General features: G+C 41.0%; 1 protein-coding gene across 4 annotated transcripts in view; it reads left to right on the forward strand.

The window, feature by feature from the left end:
• Positions 1–18,284, forward strand: part of STARD13 (StAR related lipid transfer domain containing 13) — a 158,098-nt gene that overhangs the window by 120,982 nt on the left and 18,832 nt on the right. For all 4 annotated transcript variants that reach the window (XM_044441635.1, XM_044441634.1, XM_044441636.1 and 1 more), the window contains 4 exons: positions 919–2,312; positions 3,322–3,495; positions 14,732–14,891; positions 17,784–17,982. In XM_044441635.1, the coding sequence (XP_044297570.1) occupies positions 919–2,312; positions 3,322–3,495; positions 14,732–14,891; positions 17,784–17,982 (1,927 nt within the window). The remainder of the gene's footprint in view (positions 1–918; positions 2,313–3,321; positions 3,496–14,731; positions 14,892–17,783; positions 17,983–18,284) is intronic.

Genomic DNA, 18,284 nt, shown 5'->3' on the forward strand with positions numbered 1-18,284 from the left:
CCTTCATAGCTATTCTGTTCATATTTATACAAAAGCAGAAGCCTGGCTTGGTGGGGTGTTCTGGGAGTTATGGGACTTTTTCTGTCTAAACATGAATAGGATTGCACCTTTAATTACACAGGTTGGAGTTACACAAGATACAATTGTTCCACTCAGCAAATGAGATCTGCCTACACAGTATTCCACTAGCACACTCATCCCCATCTCCACTGTGGCGCTTATATGAAATTTATTGACGATCTGGGTGCATCTTTTGATCCAAATGGAGGGGGTCACTGGGTGGTCTATACAATAAGTTTCCCACAACTACATCTGGATTGAGGAAATAAGAGGTGTTACATAAATGGTAGTCTCAAGACAGTCCTCCCATATGTCTTTTTCAGGGCCCTAAAATAATACTGCTTTAAACTCCTCAAATAACATTTGACTTTTCTAACTTTTGAGGGAAGAACTATCTGAAATGTCCTGCTCTTGGCTTTGTGATAGCTTGTACAAAAAGCATCATGTTACTTCACCACATAGGATGCCGTCATCCATTTAGAATTTACAGAGTCATGCATCATAGTTGATATTTGCATCTGCTTTATTTTATTCCCCCAGTGATTTTACTTAGTTAACCTCCATGAGGCTTTCGCTATGAACCTCTCAGGCCAGGGAGAGTACATTCCAGATGGATCTATTGAGTGAGCTAATGCTGAATGATATTGACCCTGTGATGAATCCACTCTGTTTACTTATGCATTTCAGAGCTTGTATTTTAGAAACTTGAGGAAAGAAAGGCTGTGATCCATTATCTTCAGCCAGTTTAGTTACGTTTACTGCATCACCATTTTTTTAAAAAATCTATAATCCTAGAAAGAGAGAAATTCTGCAAGGAAAGACATTCTGCTTATCTACATGTTGTGTGTTCTTTTTCAGAGTGAAGACTCTGATGAGGAAGACCACTGTGCCATCAGTAACAAATGGGTTTTCCAAAGGACAAGCCGAAGATGGTCTCGGGTGGACGATATTGACACCTTTATTCATCAGACAATCAAACATGGGTCCCCAGGGGACATTAAAATGAAAATCACCACCAGTAGCGAAAGTGTGCTCACTGATCTAAGTGAGCCTGAGGTCTCCTCTATTCACAGCGAGAGCAGCGGGGGAAGTGACCACAGGAGTCAGTCTGGAGTCAGCAGCCTTCTCAGAGAGACAAGCGACTGTTCGGGACAGTACTGTGTAGAAGACACTCTTGTGCATGACGCTACATCAATTGATAGTACCTCTCCCCGGCTTCCAGAAGACTCTTTGAACCTTGGGAATGAGAAAACAACACGAGCCAGAGCCAAATCCTTTCTAAAGCGCATGGAGACACTAAAAGCCAGAGGTGCACATGGAAAGTTAAAAAGCCTTGGAAGGACTAGTGGCTTAGTAATAAGCAGACCTGTGCTTCAGCATGAACCAAAAACCCTAAAGGAGTTTCAATGCATGCAGATAGGGAATGGAGACCTCCAAACCATAGCATTCCAAGATGCAACCAAACAAGGATTTTCCTTCTCTGCTAAATCCAGCAGTGAGAGTAGCCAATCAGAGATTTGTAGTAGTGGCATAAGCACTCCTTCCTTAAAGGAACGTAAATATCACGAAGCAAATAAACGAGGTGGCATGTACTTGGAGGACCTGGATGTTCTTTCAGGAGGAGCCTTGAAGCAAGTGGTAGATCAAAATCGCAGAAATGAATTCCATTCGCAAGAGAACCTAGTTGTTCATATTCCTAAAGACCACAAACCTGGAACGTTTCCTAAGGCACTTTCCATTGAAAGCCTGTCTCCTACAGATAACAGTAACACAGTGAACTGGAGGACAGGTAGCCTTTCATTAAGCAACAAGACCTGCTCAGCACCTAAAGAACCCAGCCCCCTTGCTTCCTGCCCAAAGGAGAGTCGAATTAGCATTTATGACAATGTTCCAGGTTCTCATTTATATGCCAGCACTGGAGATCTGCTGGACTTGGAAAGAGAAAACCTTTTTCCTCATCTGGATGATCTTTTGCAACATGTCAACGGGCTTCAAGAATCTGTAGATGACTGGTCCAAAGATATATTGCCAGAGCTAAAGAACAAGGCATTATCCATTGGCGAACATGGGTCATTATCATTCCAGTCACCTGCTAAGATTTCATTGGACTTTGAACAGAACTCTGTATCAGATGGCCAGACAACACCTAGTGATACGGATAAAGATGGGACATCCCTCAATGAATCAGAAGCTACTGGTACCAGGGACAGAAGAGACTCTGGTGTTGGAGCATCTCTCACTAGGCCAAGCAGGTTTGCAATCCTTCTTTGTGTTGGATCTAGGTTATCAAAATCCTGTTGCATGGAGTTCCAAAGTATGGGAAAAATATATACAACTGTTATACAATTCTCCCATAATTATTGAGAGGTTATTGCTAGTTGTTATAGGAGTAGCCCTGAAGCACCTGATAGATCAAAATCATAGGAACTGTTTTAATTCCCAATTTGAAATGCTATTTTATTCTACAGTGTAAAATTTAATTCCGAATTGTTCCGTACTCCCAAAACACCTTCCATTTAAAACTTCTTACCTGCTTACAGGAGTGTGAAGAATACCATTGATTAGAAGACAGTATCTCACTAGAAAGAAAGTAACCTTGGATAGAAGTTGTTTCAACTTTCCCAATTAGTTGGAGCATAACTTTCTGAACTCATTGAAGCATTGATGAGGCCATACAGCACTATGGTGGCTTTTAAGCTATAGGGGGCTTGGTTGCTGTCTGAACCCAGCAAGAGTGGCTTGTGCATAGTTAACAAATCATGCTGCTGGGTTCCAACAAAATGAAAAGCCATGCTGATTTATAAGCCACTATGTCTTATCATGTTGTATGAACCCAGCCATTGTCTGTCTACCAGGGATTAGGCCCTACATCATCCCAGGTGCACAGGTATGCTAGGTTTTTCTAGGCTTCTGAAGAGGTTTGTTTCAAAACAGCACAGTTATGAATTATGCCTTTTAGCTATACTTACGCACCTTCTTTTTTATGCTTAAATGCCATAGAAGTGAATGGGATTATACTGAACCAAATTAGATGGAAGTTTTATACATGGTGAACTTCCATCATAGTCTGAAATATTTCTCTAACTTCAATAGAATCTTATTGTGTTACTTAAATCCTGGCAGCATACTCTAGATGCATTTATACTGACAAGAAAAACAGTAAAAAAAAATCATGTACTTGCAGAGACAATTTAAAAACATGAAACCTAGTAACATAACCAGCCGCCTTATTCAATTGTGGTTTATTTTCTTTGTCTAAAGGCAATTACATCTGCATAGATTCCAGATTTCTCACCAACCAAGCCATTCCATAGGATCCCTAGCGATCAGCAGCCAGTCAGCTGCTCAGTTAAATCTGTTGCAAAAATTTTCCCTTCTTCGTCTTACTGCCATCATGGAAAAATACTCCATGTCAAACAAGCATGGCTGGACATGGTGAGTACTGTATAGTTTGAGGCTTCTTGATTTTTCAGCATTGTCTAATTATAAAATCTGAACAATTATTTTAAAATGTCAGTAACATCACAGGATATTCCCTTTTGCATATTTGTTGAAAGTTGATTCTTTATTTCAAGAGCTATAAGAATTTTACTTGCACTTTTTACTAAATAGGAAGTGAAATCACAGTCCAAGCACCCATGCCAAAATACTTACTCTAACCTAACAGAAACCATCTGAGTGTTCTTTGGCATTATCTGGCACCTACACAGTCCATGGGAGAGTAGTAAGGCTTATTACAATCTTTTAGCAGTCAAAGGCAATCAAAACAAATCAGTAATGTTTTGGTCTGTAGTTATACAACAGGACATACAGTTCAGGAATTCAGATTCTATACACTGTAGGAAAATTTTCTGACTACAGTAGTGGCAAAACTGTACTTTAAGAAATTTTCAAGATGAATACATATAGCACAATTTTAACCAAATATCACTTAAATTAATATAATGGCTTTGTAATTAGTTAATTGTATTGTGTATTATCGTCCAGTTGCAAAAAAGAAGATAGAGATTTAAACTAGATATTAGCCATGCATAAAATATAAAGCAGTGATGGGAAACCTTTTAGAGAAGGCGTGCCCAAACTGCAACACAAGACCCACATATTTATTGCAAACTGCCAACACTACAATAAAACCTGAAAACTCAGGTTTTAGTTTAGGAAAAACAACTCACAGCCAGTCCAAGCAAATGTGTGTGGGTGGGTGTGTGTATGTATCTGGCAGCACACTATACGGCCATGTGACAGCATTCACGAGTTGTAGCTAATGAGTTGCTACTGGTGACGGCATTCCCTGGCGCAGCAACGCATTTCCGACCATACACTTGTACCCAATGTGTGCTGCTATCCAATGATTAGCTGGTGAAGCAATACTAGGACAACATGGCTCGCATTCTGACAGAGAGGGCTCTGCCTGCCCATTATGGCCCGCATGCCAGACATTCGCCACTACGGGCCTAACCCTACCCTACTACAGAACACCAACGCTAATATGTAAGTAAAATACTATTGAAAGATACGATTTTTTAAAAGCCTTCCTTCAGTAGATTTTTCTGCACAGCTAATCATTTCGTCCCATTCTGAACATCAAAATCATGCCAGGACACGTAGTTTTCTAAATGATAGCGCTACCCTGGTGAACACACCTAACCCCAGTATTACAGTACATGCCATTTCAAATACTGTGGTTTTGGAAAACCCAACCTTGAGTAGCTTTTTCTGCACTGCTCATCCTTCCTGCCCATTCTAAAGACATCCCAACTATCAAAATCATACTAGCACACCTCGTTTTTCTAAACCTAACCCTACCCTGGTGCACATCCCTAACTGTAATATACAATTAAAATATTATTTAAAATAATAAAATTTTCAAAAAGCCTTCTTTAAGTAGATTATTTTCCACAGCTCATAATTTTTTCAAATTCTGAACACATTCCAACCATCAAAATTATGGTAGCCTGTCTCCCTTTTCTAACCCTAACCCTACCCTGGTGCACACCCCTAACCCTATTATATGGGTAATATTCCATTGAAAATGATGGGATTTTGAAATAGCCCTCCCTGAGTGCTTTTTTTTCCACAACTCATTGTTTTTTCCCCTTCTGAACACATTCCAACGATCAAAATTATGGTAGCTAATCTCCTCTTTCTAACCCTAACCCTACCTTGGTGCACATCCCTAACCCCAATATAAGGGTAATGTTACTTTGCAAATTTTGTAAAAGCCTTCCTTGAGTAGCTTTTTTTTTTTTTTTTACACATTTCATCCTTTTTCCCATTCTAAACACATCCCAATCCTCAAAATCATGCTAGCACACCTCGTTTTTCTAACCCTAACCCTACCCTGGTGCACACCCCCAACCCCATTATATGGGTATTATTCCATTCAAAATGATCGGATTTTGAAATAGTCCTCCTTGAGTGCTTTTTTTCCCACAGCTCATCATTTCTTCCCCTTCTAAACACATTCCAACCCTCAAAATCGTGCTAGAACACCTCATTTTTAAAACCCTAACCCTACCCTGGTGCACGCCCCTAACCTTAATATATGGTTAAAATACCATTGGAAATTCGGGCTTTTTGGAAAAGCACTCCTTGAGTAGATATTTTTACACAGCATATCATTTTTTTTTTCATTCAGAACACATTCCAACCATCAAAATTCTGGTAGCTAATCTCCTTTTTCTAACCCTAACCCTACCTTGGTGCACATCCCTAACCCTACTAAGGGGTAAAATACCATTGGAAATTATGGGATTTTGAAAAAGACTACCTTGAGTAGCTTTTTTGCCACAGCTCATTGTTTTTTCCCCTTCTGAACACATTCCAACGATCAAAATTATGGTAGGTAATCTCCTCTTTCTAACCCTAACCCTGCATTGGTGCACACCCCTAACCCTATTATATGGGTAATATTCCATTGCAAATAATGGGATTTTGAAAAAGCCTTCCTTGAGTAGCTTTTTTTTACACATTTCATTCTTTTTCCCATTCTAAACACATCCCAACCCTCAAAATCATGCTAGCACACCTCGTTTTTCTAACCCTAACCCTACCCTGGTGCACACCCCTAACCCTGATATATGTGTAATATTCTATTCAAAATGATGGGATTTTGAAATAGTTCTCCTTGAGTGCTAATCATTTTTTCCTGTTCTGAATACATCCCAACCCTCAAAACCGTGCTAGAACACCTCATTTTTCTAACCATAATGCTAACTTGATCCACATCGCTAACCCTAATATAAGGATAAAATACCATCGGAAATAATGGGATTTTGAAATAGCCTTCCTTGAGTAGATTTTTTTCTAATGCTCCTCATTTTTTCTCGTTCTGAACACATTCCAACCCTCAAAACCGTGTTAGAACACCTTGTTTTTCTAACCCTAACCCTACCCTGGTCCACACCCCTAACCCTATTATATGGGTAATATTCCATTGCAAATGATGGGATTTTAAAATAGCCCTCCTTGAGTGCATTTTTTTCCACAGCAAATCCTTTTTTCCCGTTCTGAACACATCCCAACCCTCAAAATCGTGCTAGCTCACCCCGTTTTTCAAACCCTAACGCTACCCTGGTGCACACACCTAACCCTAATATATGGTTAAAATGCCATTGGAAATACGGGCATTTTGGAAAAGCATTCTTTGAGTAGATATTTTTACGCAGCATATCATTTTTTTTCATTCAGAACACATTCCAACCATCAAAATTATGGTAGCTAATCTCCTCTTTCTAACCCTAACCCTACCTTGGTGCACATCCCTAACCCTAATATAGGGGTAATATTCCATTGCAAATAATGGGATTTTGAAAAGGCCTTCCTTGAGTAGCTTTTTTTTTTTTTTACACATTTCATCCTTTTTCCCATTCTAAACACATCCCAACCCTCAAAATCGTGCTAGCACACGTCGTTTTTCAAACCCTAACCCTACCCTGGTGCACACACCTAACCCTAATATATGGGTAATATTTCATTGAAAATGATGGGATTTTGAAATAGCCCTCCTTGAGTGCTTTTTTTCCCCGCAGCTCATCATTTTTTCCCATTCTGAACACATCCGAACCCTCAAAATCGTGCTAAAACACCTCATCTTTCAGACCCCATCCCTACCTTGGTGCACACCCCTAACCCTAATATATGGTTAAAATACCATTGGAAATAGTGGAATTTTGGAAATGCCGCCTTTGAGTAGATTTTTTTACGCAGCTCATCCTTTGTTCCCATTCTAAACAAATTCCAGCCATCAAAATCGTGCTAGAACACCTCGTTTTTCAAACCATAACCCTACCCTGGTGCACACCCCTAACCCTAATATAGGGCTAAAATACCTTGGGAAATAATGGGAGTTTGAGAAAGCCTTCCTTGAGTAGCTTTTATTCCACAGCTCATCCTTCCTTCCCATTCTAAACAAATACCAACCCTCAAACTCATACTAGCACACCTCATTTTTCTAACCCTAACCCTACCCTAGTGCACACACCTAACCCTAATATATGCATAATATTCCTTTGAAAATGACAGGATTTTGAAATATCCCTTATTGCGTAGTGTTTCTTCCACAGCTCATACTTTCTTGCCATTCTAAACTCATTCCAACCATCAAAATCATGCTAGCACACCTCGTTTTTCTAACCCTAACCCTACCCCGGTGCACAACCCTAATCCTAATATATTGGTAATATTACATTTAAAATTATTGGATTTTGAAATAAACCTCCTTGAATGCTTTTTTTTCCACAGCTCATCATTTTTCCCTTTCTGACCACATTTCAATCCTCAAAATCGTGCTAGAACACTTCGTTTTTGAAACCTTAACCCTACCCTGGTGCACACCCCTAACCCTAGTATAGTGGTAATATTCCATGGAAAGTGATTGGATGATGGAATTTTGAAATAGCCCTCCTTGAGTGGTTTTTTTTTTTACACTGAGGGTTGGAAAGTGTTTAAAATGGGAAGAAATGATGTGCTGTGGGAAAATAAACCATTCAAGGAGAGGTATTTCAAAATCCTATCATTTTCAATGGAATATTACCCATATATAAGGGTTAGGGGTGCGCACTAGGGTAGGGTTAGGGTTTGAAAAAGGAGGTGTGCAAATACAATTTTGAGGGTTGGAATGTGTTCAGAACGGGAAAAATGATGAGCTGCGTAAAAAAATCTACTCAAAGAAGGCTTTTCCAAAATTCCAGTATTTCCAATGGTATTTTAACCATATATTAGGATTAGGGGAGTGCACCAGGGTAGGGTTAGCATTTGATAAACAAGGTGTTCTAGCATGATTTTGAGGGTTGGAATGTGGGTAGAATGGGAAGAAATGATGAGCTGTGGAAAAAAAGCTACTCAAGGTAGTCTTTTTTAAAATCTCATTATTTCAAAAGGTATTTTACGCATATATTAGGGTTAGGGGTGTGCACCAGGGTAGGGTTAGGGTTAGAAAAATGAGGTATTCTAGCACGATTTTGCGGGCTGGACTGTGTTCAGAATGGGAAAAAAACTATTAGCTGCAAAAAAAAATCTACCCAAAGAAGGCTTCTCCAAAATGCCAGTATTTCCGAAAGCATAGTACCGCTATATAAGGATTTGAAAAATGCGGTGGTCTAGCATGATTTTGAGGGTTGGAATTAGTTTAGAATGGGAAGAAAGTATGATCCGTGGAAGAAACCGTACGCAATAAGGGATATTTCAAAATCCTATCATTTTCAAATGCTACAGCACCTCATTTATGTAACTGTAACCCTATCCTGGTGCACACCCCTTACCCTAATATATGGGTAATATTCCATTGAACATGATGGGAATTTGAAATAGCCCTCCTTGAATAGCTTTTTTTCCACAGCTCATCATTTCTTCCCATCTAAACACATTCCAACCATCAAAATCATGCTAGCACACCTCATTTTCTAACCCTAACCCTAGCCTGGTACATACTTCTAACCCTAATACAGGGGTAAAATAGCTTTAAAAACAATGCGATGTTTCCAAAGCCTTCCTTGAGTAGGTTTTTCTGCACTACTCAACAATTGTTTGTATATTCCGACCATCAAAATCCTATGAGGACACCTCATTTTTCTGACCCTAACCCAGTGAATGTGATCCTTTTTGATACCAAGTGCTCATATTGCAACCCCAAACCCACTGATTTTTCTAAATTGCCGATCCTGCAATAAAAGCTGAAAATAGCCAGTCCCAGCAAATATCCTTGGCAGCACACTGACCGGCCATGCGAAATTTCGGACGTGGCGTGGCCATTTTGTTGCATCTTCTGACATCATCGCCTGGCACAACTACTCCTTTCCAAGCATGCGCATCGACCTTATGCTTGCAGTTATACATTGCTCTGCTGCTGGAGCGTTTCTGGGGTGACCTGCTTCGCATTTCAACAGATTGAGCTCTGTGTGTCCGCTGTGGCATGCATTCCATATGTTCTCCACCACTGATTATGCAGTGTGCATCATAAAGATAAAGATTCCTCCAGGTAAGGAGGCAGTAAAAAGATTTAAAGTGAAGCACAGAGGACAGAAGTAGTTTCTATGGTTGAAAAGATTTGCATATACAGAGCAGTTTGGGCAAATTTAGGTGTCCAGAGCTGCTGCATTGTCTTTTCCTTACCTGTTCATCTCTCTGGTTATCTGGCAGGTTGGGAGATAAGCCTTGTGTTGGTTTCCACTCTCTCTAGACTGGTTTGCATATTGCAATAAATCGCCTTGAAAATAAGCTATGGCGGGTTGGTTGTTCGCTTATTAACCTGGGTTACTCCTAACCAATTTTCAGGCATTCTGTAGTTTATCATGGCTGCCAGGGGATGGTGAAGGATAGGAGAGCCTGGAGGACTGTTGTCCATGGGGTCACAATGGGTCAGATACAACTTCACAACTAGCATAAGCACAGCATAGCATTTCTTTCTTAGCCTTCCCACCCAAGCCTACTTAGGTTCTACCACAAAAGCCCATGTGGTACATGCCAGGAATGCAAACATGCTCATTAACAGAGCAAAATTTATTTTGTAGAATTTTCTTTCCACTTTTGGACAGTTCAGTACAACTTAACTTTTAAAAAATCAAGGAAATGCATGCAAATCCCCTAAAGTAACTAATGTTAAATTGCAGGCAGGAGGGGGAGTTGTTGCTTTCTAGGGAGGTAATGCAGTAAAAGATTTAACTGACTAATCTAACTTCAAGACATAATAGAGAGGGGGTGATGTTAGTGAGATAACCAGGAATAACCAGATTTGTCATCATCCTGGCTAGGCTGCCTCCTCACCCTTTCCAACAATCCATCATTCCGGGTTCACACGTCATGAGAATACAAACTGGAAATCCAACAATAAGCCTTGGGTTGTCATGGTGTTAGCATGACTAACAGATAGCACTGAGGAAACTGTGGCAGGTTCAGCACTAATATGGGTGACAACCAGAAGTGGGTTACCTTCTCTTCTTTGGCTGGGTTCACATGCAATGAGAAGCCTCCATGGATGACTTTCTGCATGAGGCTTCTCAATGCAGTGTTTTGAACATTTAAGGTGTGCTGCAGGAATAAGGTAGCTTCATGTTACATGCAAATCTGGGAAAGATAGGTTGTGGTAGGCCATCCACAAACCTAAAACAGCCTTAGTTCAACCATCCCAGCAAGCAGCCCTCAATAGGTTTGTACAGTATTACATGTTCTGACTCAAATATTTGAAATGGCATGGCCAGCACAAGAAGAAGCCATCATGAGCTACACCCATGGTGACTCCTTGTTGTCTGCAAACCAGGCCACTGCTTATCTGACTCCTAGACTAATGGGGCCAGCCCACATGCAAACTCAAAGTGTGATTATCTTTTTAGACTTCCTTTTGAGGTGCCAGTTCGATTTCACTGAATGGGATAATTGTAGGAAAGCAAAAATCAAAGCAAGATCCCAACACCCACTCAAGAATAAATAGCTTAAGGAAAGCATTTTATGGTACTCCCTGGGCTTATTTTTCAAAGCCTTTATAATACTAACAGTGTTATCAATGTGCCTCAAAGAGTCATACAATCCTTTAAAGTGCAATGATATGACTCCATACCTTGTACATAGACCTTTTAAGCTGTTTAGACTGATATTAGCTTTGTTAAGCTGGGCAACAAATATAGCTATTCTTCTTTAAAGGGTGCTGTTTCATGTATCACCTCCACTTAAATGATGGAAACTGGAAATCTTCACTGTATGCACAGCAGCTTGCCTCACTTTCCTGATCACTGACCAGGGCCATCCTGAGACACTTTGCTTTCTGGGACAAAGGGCAAAATGTTTCCCTTGCCCTATATACCATAGATGGCTCCAGACTGATAGTTGAACATTACTTCCACACTAATCCTGGAGCATGCCCAGCTCTGTCTTCCAAGACCTTACTAATACTTCCTCATACCTATCAGCTGCTCATTGCCAGTGCCAGCACACATCACATAGGTAGAACCGTGTAGCACAATGCCTGCTAAAGTGTAACTCCTGAGCCATCAGCCATTCTGACTGTTCAGTTTCTGAAGGATGCTATCTGTGACCACAGGGAGAAAGTGACTAAGCAAGACAGACAAACAGAACAGACCAGCATTAAGTAAAGTAATGGAGCCCCTGGGCTTAGGAGTGACTGTGGAGCCTAGGGGAATGGCAATGGTGCTACCTTCCACCTTTCTCTGGCTGAGTTGACCACCACACACTTGCTAATGGTAGGGCTGTCTCTGTAGGAGATTATGAATAGGCATCATTGCTTTGGAAATGGAAAGTTACCTTATAGCAGTTACACTGCCCATCTAGTAGAGACACTCCAGGATGTCAGGGAGAGGTTTTTTCCCCAGCCCCTCTGCAGAGCTGGTGTTTAGAAGGAGCCCATGAGAGCTGGACCCCCAGATCTTTCATTTGGCACCCTGAATTTTTGGGAGGCCATCTGCCCCACCTCTCTGCTTAACATCTGGACTTAACTTACCCACCTCCCTGGTGATTTCTGTTTCATCTCTTGCCTCTGAGTAGCTGGCTTTATGCTGAAATCAAATGTCTTCCCCTCCCACATGCACAGATAAAGAAGTCTTAGGACACAGGGTCCTTTACAGATTTTAGAACGTCTGGAAATTAGCATATGTAAATAAGTGCTTTTTTATTTGTCTTGTGAGCCTTAAGTTCCAGATATTTTTATTACCTAACACTGCCCCTGACCTGATCCATGTTCCCCATTGAACTGGGGGTGCCGAGTGGCTAAACCTAGATGCAAAGAATGGGCTCTTCCAGTGAACTGTAGTTCCTTCCAAAATAAGGGAGAGCGCTCTGCGTGGGAATCATGCTCCATTTTTTAGCAAGACAGAGGGAGATATTGGTGACCTGAACAGTCTCATATCATGGCCACTGCCAAATCTTGCCCTGAGTTTAAGTGTCTTCACCTCCCCTACAGTCATCACACAAGTTAGATCATAGTGTGTTCCGCTTAAATTCTGCTTCTCACAAAAGCGGATCTGTACCTCTTTCTTTGCCTGCATTAACTTGCTGAAGAAATTTAAATCACAGAAAATCTGAGCTGAACTCCCAAGAATGTATCCATAATCCATCCTTTGAGTCTCAGCCAGGATGAATTTGGCATGTAATATTCCCTTGCAGTAATTCTATAAACAAACGGTAATGATAAATCATGCAATTTGAGATTACAAACATAATGAGCCACATTGAGAAAATTAATTCTACATGCTTTCAAGTTTAATCTCTGCCATTATTTATTGCACTTTGGGTTGTCAAGCAATTGCTAAGGAAGTGTGTTGAGCTGAGCTAGTTGAAAGCTGCATTATAGAAGATTCTTTCTTGCAGAACAAGTATGTTTGATTGCCAATAGCAATCAATTGGTGAGAGAATAAATGTGCAAAATGTAAAAGCTCTTTATATCATGCTTTAGGAACTAAATATATCTACTACTGGTTAAACCTTTCCTTTTCCCATTTTTGCTAGCCCTTTATCAAAGCTGCCTTTAATCCTTTATCTACCTGACTTTAATCCCTGTAACCCCCAAACCAAGGACTGCCTGCCAGACTCTGAGGATAGCCTGTCAAGGATTTGATAAAACCACCAGATTTTTATTTTATTTTTTTGCCCTGGTTGGGATTATAAAAATTGCAAGACCATGATGTATGTCCAGTGAGCTGCATTCAGCCTGCCGGATCATAAATGCAGGCATAGCCCAGAACAGTTGTTCCTCCAGAAGTTGTTGCAGTGCAAGTCCCATCAACCCTCACTATTAATTATGCAGGCTAGGGCTGATGGAAGTTGAAGTCCAATAACTTGATCTGTCTTACCTAAACAGTAATTCCTCTGGGCAGGAAGTGTGATATGTTGAACACCTAAAACCTGGATTAAATAAATGGGTTTCATATTCTTCTTCTAACAAATAGTGACACAATAGTGGAAGCTTGGAGAGAGGGGACTTAACATTACCCTCTTCCCACCACATATATATTATGATCCCTATGATAAATGTGGTTCCAATACCAATGGCAGTTTCCTTTCTGTGGATGTATTTGCATATACATATAATTAATATAATATATAAGTAGTAGTAATAGAAATACTTTTTATTGTATTACATTTATTAAATTATTTTTACATTTATTTATTTCTATCCTGCCTTTTTAATGCAAGAAACGCAAGGAGGCTGGCATGATCCCCTCCTCTCCCTTTTAGCCTTACAACAATTCTATGAGATAGGTTAAGCTGAAAGTCTGTGACTGGCGCAATGTAACCGTTAGCCTTCGTGACTGGGTGGGAACTAGAATCCAGATCTCTTGAGCTCCCATGTGTCACTGAAACTGCTTCACTAAATTACAGTGGTACCTCAATTCACGGACGCTTCAGTTCATGACCAAATCGGGTCGCGAACATAAATGTTGGCAAAATTTTGCCTCCGTTTGCGAACTCTGCATCGGGTGATGACCACAATCATGGCCAAGTTCCTGCACGAACATGATTGTGACCATGGCCATCTTCCCCACACGAACACTCCAAACAATAACCTTCCCCCCATCCACCACGAAGGGGAGCCATGAGGACGCGCTTACCTCAGTCGAGGCCTTCCCAGCTCCTTGCTGCCATCCCGCTTCCAAGCCAGAGGAAGGTCCCCCTCACAGGCGTTCGTCTGGCTCCAGGAGGAGGAGCAGGGGCGGGAGGCCAGAGAGTACGGTGTGGAGGGCTGCCCCGGCCAGGAGAGGGCCGCGAGGAGGGAGGTAAGGGCTGCTTTCCAGGGGCCAAGGTGAGGGGAGGCAAGGGATGGGGCTGTGGCCAGCCAAGTGGGGCACCTCCTGCCTCTCCCTGCCACAGGGGAAAGAAGCATGGCAGCCACTCAGCGGCAGCGGCTTGTCCTGAGAAGGCTGCGGCAGATGCATGGGAGCTGCAGCCCTGCTCCTGCTCCACCTCAGCCCATCACCCTGCTCCCGCTCCACTTGGCCTGCAGCCTGGGGGCATGGCTCATATTTTTGTGGTTAAAAAAAAGTTACTGAACGGATTAACCATATTTACATTGACCCTTATAGGGAAATTTGACTTGGTTCGCGACCAATTGGGTTGTGACCGGAATCGTTGAATGAATTAAGTTTGTGAACCGAGGTACCACTGTATTACTGTTGTTGTTGTTGGATGATGGTGATGGTGATGATAATGATGATGATGATTCCAGGGCTGTGCCAAAGTTTATGAAGAGGATGAAAGTTCCAGACTACAAAGATAAGAATATTTTTGGTTTACCTTTAATAGTCCATGTGCAAAGAACAGGGCAACCCCTTCCTCAGAGCATTCAACAAGCGCTACGCTTTTTACGGAACAATTGTCTGGATCAGGTAGGTTCTAATTTTTGTTGGTTATGGGTGTACAGTTTCCCATGGGAGCTTTATTTCTAGCTGAATCCCAAAGTTGTGGGTTCTGTGTTGTTTTTACTTTTATGCTGTGTGTAGCATAACTGCAGCACATAAAATGTAACCAATGCGCTGGAAAGTCTTCCACTTTTGCCAGCCCAAGATGCTGCAGAAAAATGATGCTGTAAAACACTGCTGTATAAGCCCTGCACAATGACTAGCTGTTAGGGTGGCTAGACAATTTTAAAGTGCAATCATATACCTCTTTTTAGCCATAAAAAGTCATACAGCTCCCAACATTGCTGGATATGCTGAAAATTCTAGATCTTTTTCTGTTTAAACATGCATGCAATTGCAGTTTAAGGATGTATAGCTTTTCATTTATTAGCCCTATAGCTGCCACTATGATTTATCATTTATACAGCATTTTGTACCACTTTATCATCTCTGTTATGTTTATCTTCACAACAGCAGTATAGGCTATTTTTCAGAGGAAAAATACTGATGCCAAAGTCACATAATACACTTAAAACACAAGTGGACCTTTAACCCACTTTTTACTACCATTAAAAATAATAGCCTCCATCCACTAACAACCTTTACTTGTGTTCAGAAAGCTCAAGAGCACACACTGCAGCGTACTCTTTTGTTCCCAGCATATGGGCCTTCTTCCCTTCAGCAACACCTTGTTACAAGTCACTTTAAAGGACCCCAACTTTCATTGTGGATGGCTATTCGAAAGGAGGACAAAACTGCAAATGCTCTTCCTGAAATCATGGCTAGTGGGAATGCAGATCTACGTACAGTAGATATGGGCAGGCAAATGAATTCAATGCCCAATGAGTATCTCTCAAAGTTCTTGGATGTAGATATGAGTTCTGCCACTGCACTAAGATTTGGATCATGAATTGGGACCAAGCATCACCATGGATCACCAGATCCTTAATGGACACCCTTTAATCCAGACTTCATTGTGCCCAGTGAAGCTAGGCTTTCTTTGTGGCAGCCCTCTCTGGCTGAAATAGAACACCAGTTTATCATAAAAGTGTTTTTCACCAGTTTATCTCCATTTTAAACAAAATACTGAAAACAAAGCATTTACACAAAGAAGCTGTGGATCTGTGGCCGTTGTTTCCCAATCTAGCTAGGTATAAATAAATGAATTTAATCGGCATTGTTACTACTTGATCTACACATGATATTCAACACTGTGCAGGTGCAAAATATTTTCATTGTGGCATAAGCAATAAGTAAACAATTTTTTTAAAAAAATCCCTGCACTTGTTGATAGCATAAGCATTCACTTCCTTTCCCTGAAATGCATACATAGACTCGGGTGCAACCTTCCGGTATGCTGTTCCAGTGCCCCATGGTCTCGGGTTGCATACACCTGGTTCTGGAAGGCCCTGGAGTTTGTTGGGGAGAACATCTATTTCTGTTTATGCTCTATTTATAGTTTGGCAGCTTGTGTTCATCCACTGATGGAATGGTATCCCTCACCAGAATGTATTCCCCTTCCCACTACAGCTCTACCAGATCTGCTCTAGATGGTTGGGAGACCTGACACTAGGGCAGAATCGGGGTGCTGTAGCAAGGAAGGGAAGTTCCATTGCATGGAAGAGGTCTGCTCTCACAATGCTGGATGTAACCCAGAAGATAATGTTTCCCTTGAAAAATTATTCCTCTCCCATCCAAGTAGCCTTTAAATGAATTGTGATCCTGAACCAGCACTTCAAAGGAATCTCTCTGAATACAGCAGCAATAAGGGGGCTCTGCAATGAAGCTCCATTGTGAAGCACACACTGTTTGGGATTTTAACCAGTCCAGTCCAATCCAGTCAAATCCAATCCAATCCTCCCTTCCCTCCACCTCCAGTTTTCCATCTCCCCCAGTAGTCAACCTCCCATGGCCATGAAGTATGCTCACTCCTCATTACACTGTTTTGGGTTCTTCCCCACCTCCTCAGTGATTTTTCTTTTTAAAGTTTTTTGTACTCCTTCAAACTAGAGTCTAGCAAATATATGATAAATTTAATGAGGCAGCATGCTTGGGAAGCAAAGAATAACTAAGCGCTATAATTGGAAAACGGATATGTGCCCACTCTATTCTTTTCATAGATTTTCTTTTTCTCACTATGTCATCTCTTCCACTGCAAAATGAGGAAAAACAGCCCGTAATAGATCCCAAGTGGTATAACATGATTGCATTTGGGAATAAAGATGTGGTTTGTGCACAGGAATTCACCTCAGGGGGATTCCATTTATGAGCGCTGCTGTAAAAGGACAGCACTGTGCAAAGATAGGAGACAGCTCTTTGAAAAATTATCGGGTCTTTTCAGAAGAAAACATATGATAAAAATATATTGCAGAATCCCTGTGTAATTACTATGTCCTTTTCACAGCTGAAGGCAACAGGGAAGAAATGAACAAGAAGCAACAGTGGTAGGGGTGCTAAAACTGAAAATCCTTCAGAAATAATAATTCTTATTATTATCAACCATGTTTGTCAACAGCTGTATTTGCTGAAAATCATAAGTTTAAAACACTTTAAAAGAACATCAATTTAACATTAAAGTTAAATTAAAAAGAAGCATCTTCACACCCTTTTGAGAAGCCAAGAGGATAGGTTCTAATCAGTTCTGGTGTAGAGTACATTTCACAGGCCAGGAGTCACACAGAATCCCAGAATGTGGGAGTCCCAATATGGGTCAGGACTGCACACACTTTCACCAAATTAAGAAAGCCGGCAACACCTAGTCTCACTTCATGTGATTAGAAGAACATGACTTTGGCCACAGTTGTGGCAATTATGGATAAAGGCTATTACTTACATACAAAGTGTATTTTTTTTCTTTCCTAATGATGGCATGTGTTTTAGGTGGGCCTCTTCCGAAAATCAGGGGTGAGATCTCGAATACAGGCCCTACGACTCATGAATGAAAGCTCCCCTGAAAATGTCAACTATGAAGACCAGTCGGCATATGATGTGGCAGATATGATAAAGCAGTTTTTCAGAGACCTCCCTGAGCCACTTCTCACTAGCAAGCTAGGAGAAACTTTCCTCCACATCTATCAGTGTAAGTACTTAGACTGCTTCTGTTAGCCATGAATAAGAATACAATGCAGAGTTATAAGGCCTATAAACTCAGAGGATTTGGGGTCTGAATTAAGGCCCTCCAAGGGCATACAGATTTGAAACAGAGCATTTCTTTTCTATCAGCCCTAGGTACATAAAAGCATAAGAAGGAAACATGACTTAGAAACGACAACAAATAAATAAGTACAAAATACTAGTTCATTTACTTTATATATGATATTGAATTGTGTCCAAGGTGGCTTTGCTCTAGCAGAAGAACTATGCTTGTACGAAATGGGGCAT

This window comes from Varanus komodoensis, unplaced genomic scaffold, assembly GCF_004798865.1.
Source record: "Varanus komodoensis strain SLA01 unplaced genomic scaffold, ASM479886v1 scaffold4, whole genome shotgun sequence".
Taxonomy (NCBI): domain Eukaryota; kingdom Metazoa; phylum Chordata; class Lepidosauria; order Squamata; family Varanidae; genus Varanus; species Varanus komodoensis.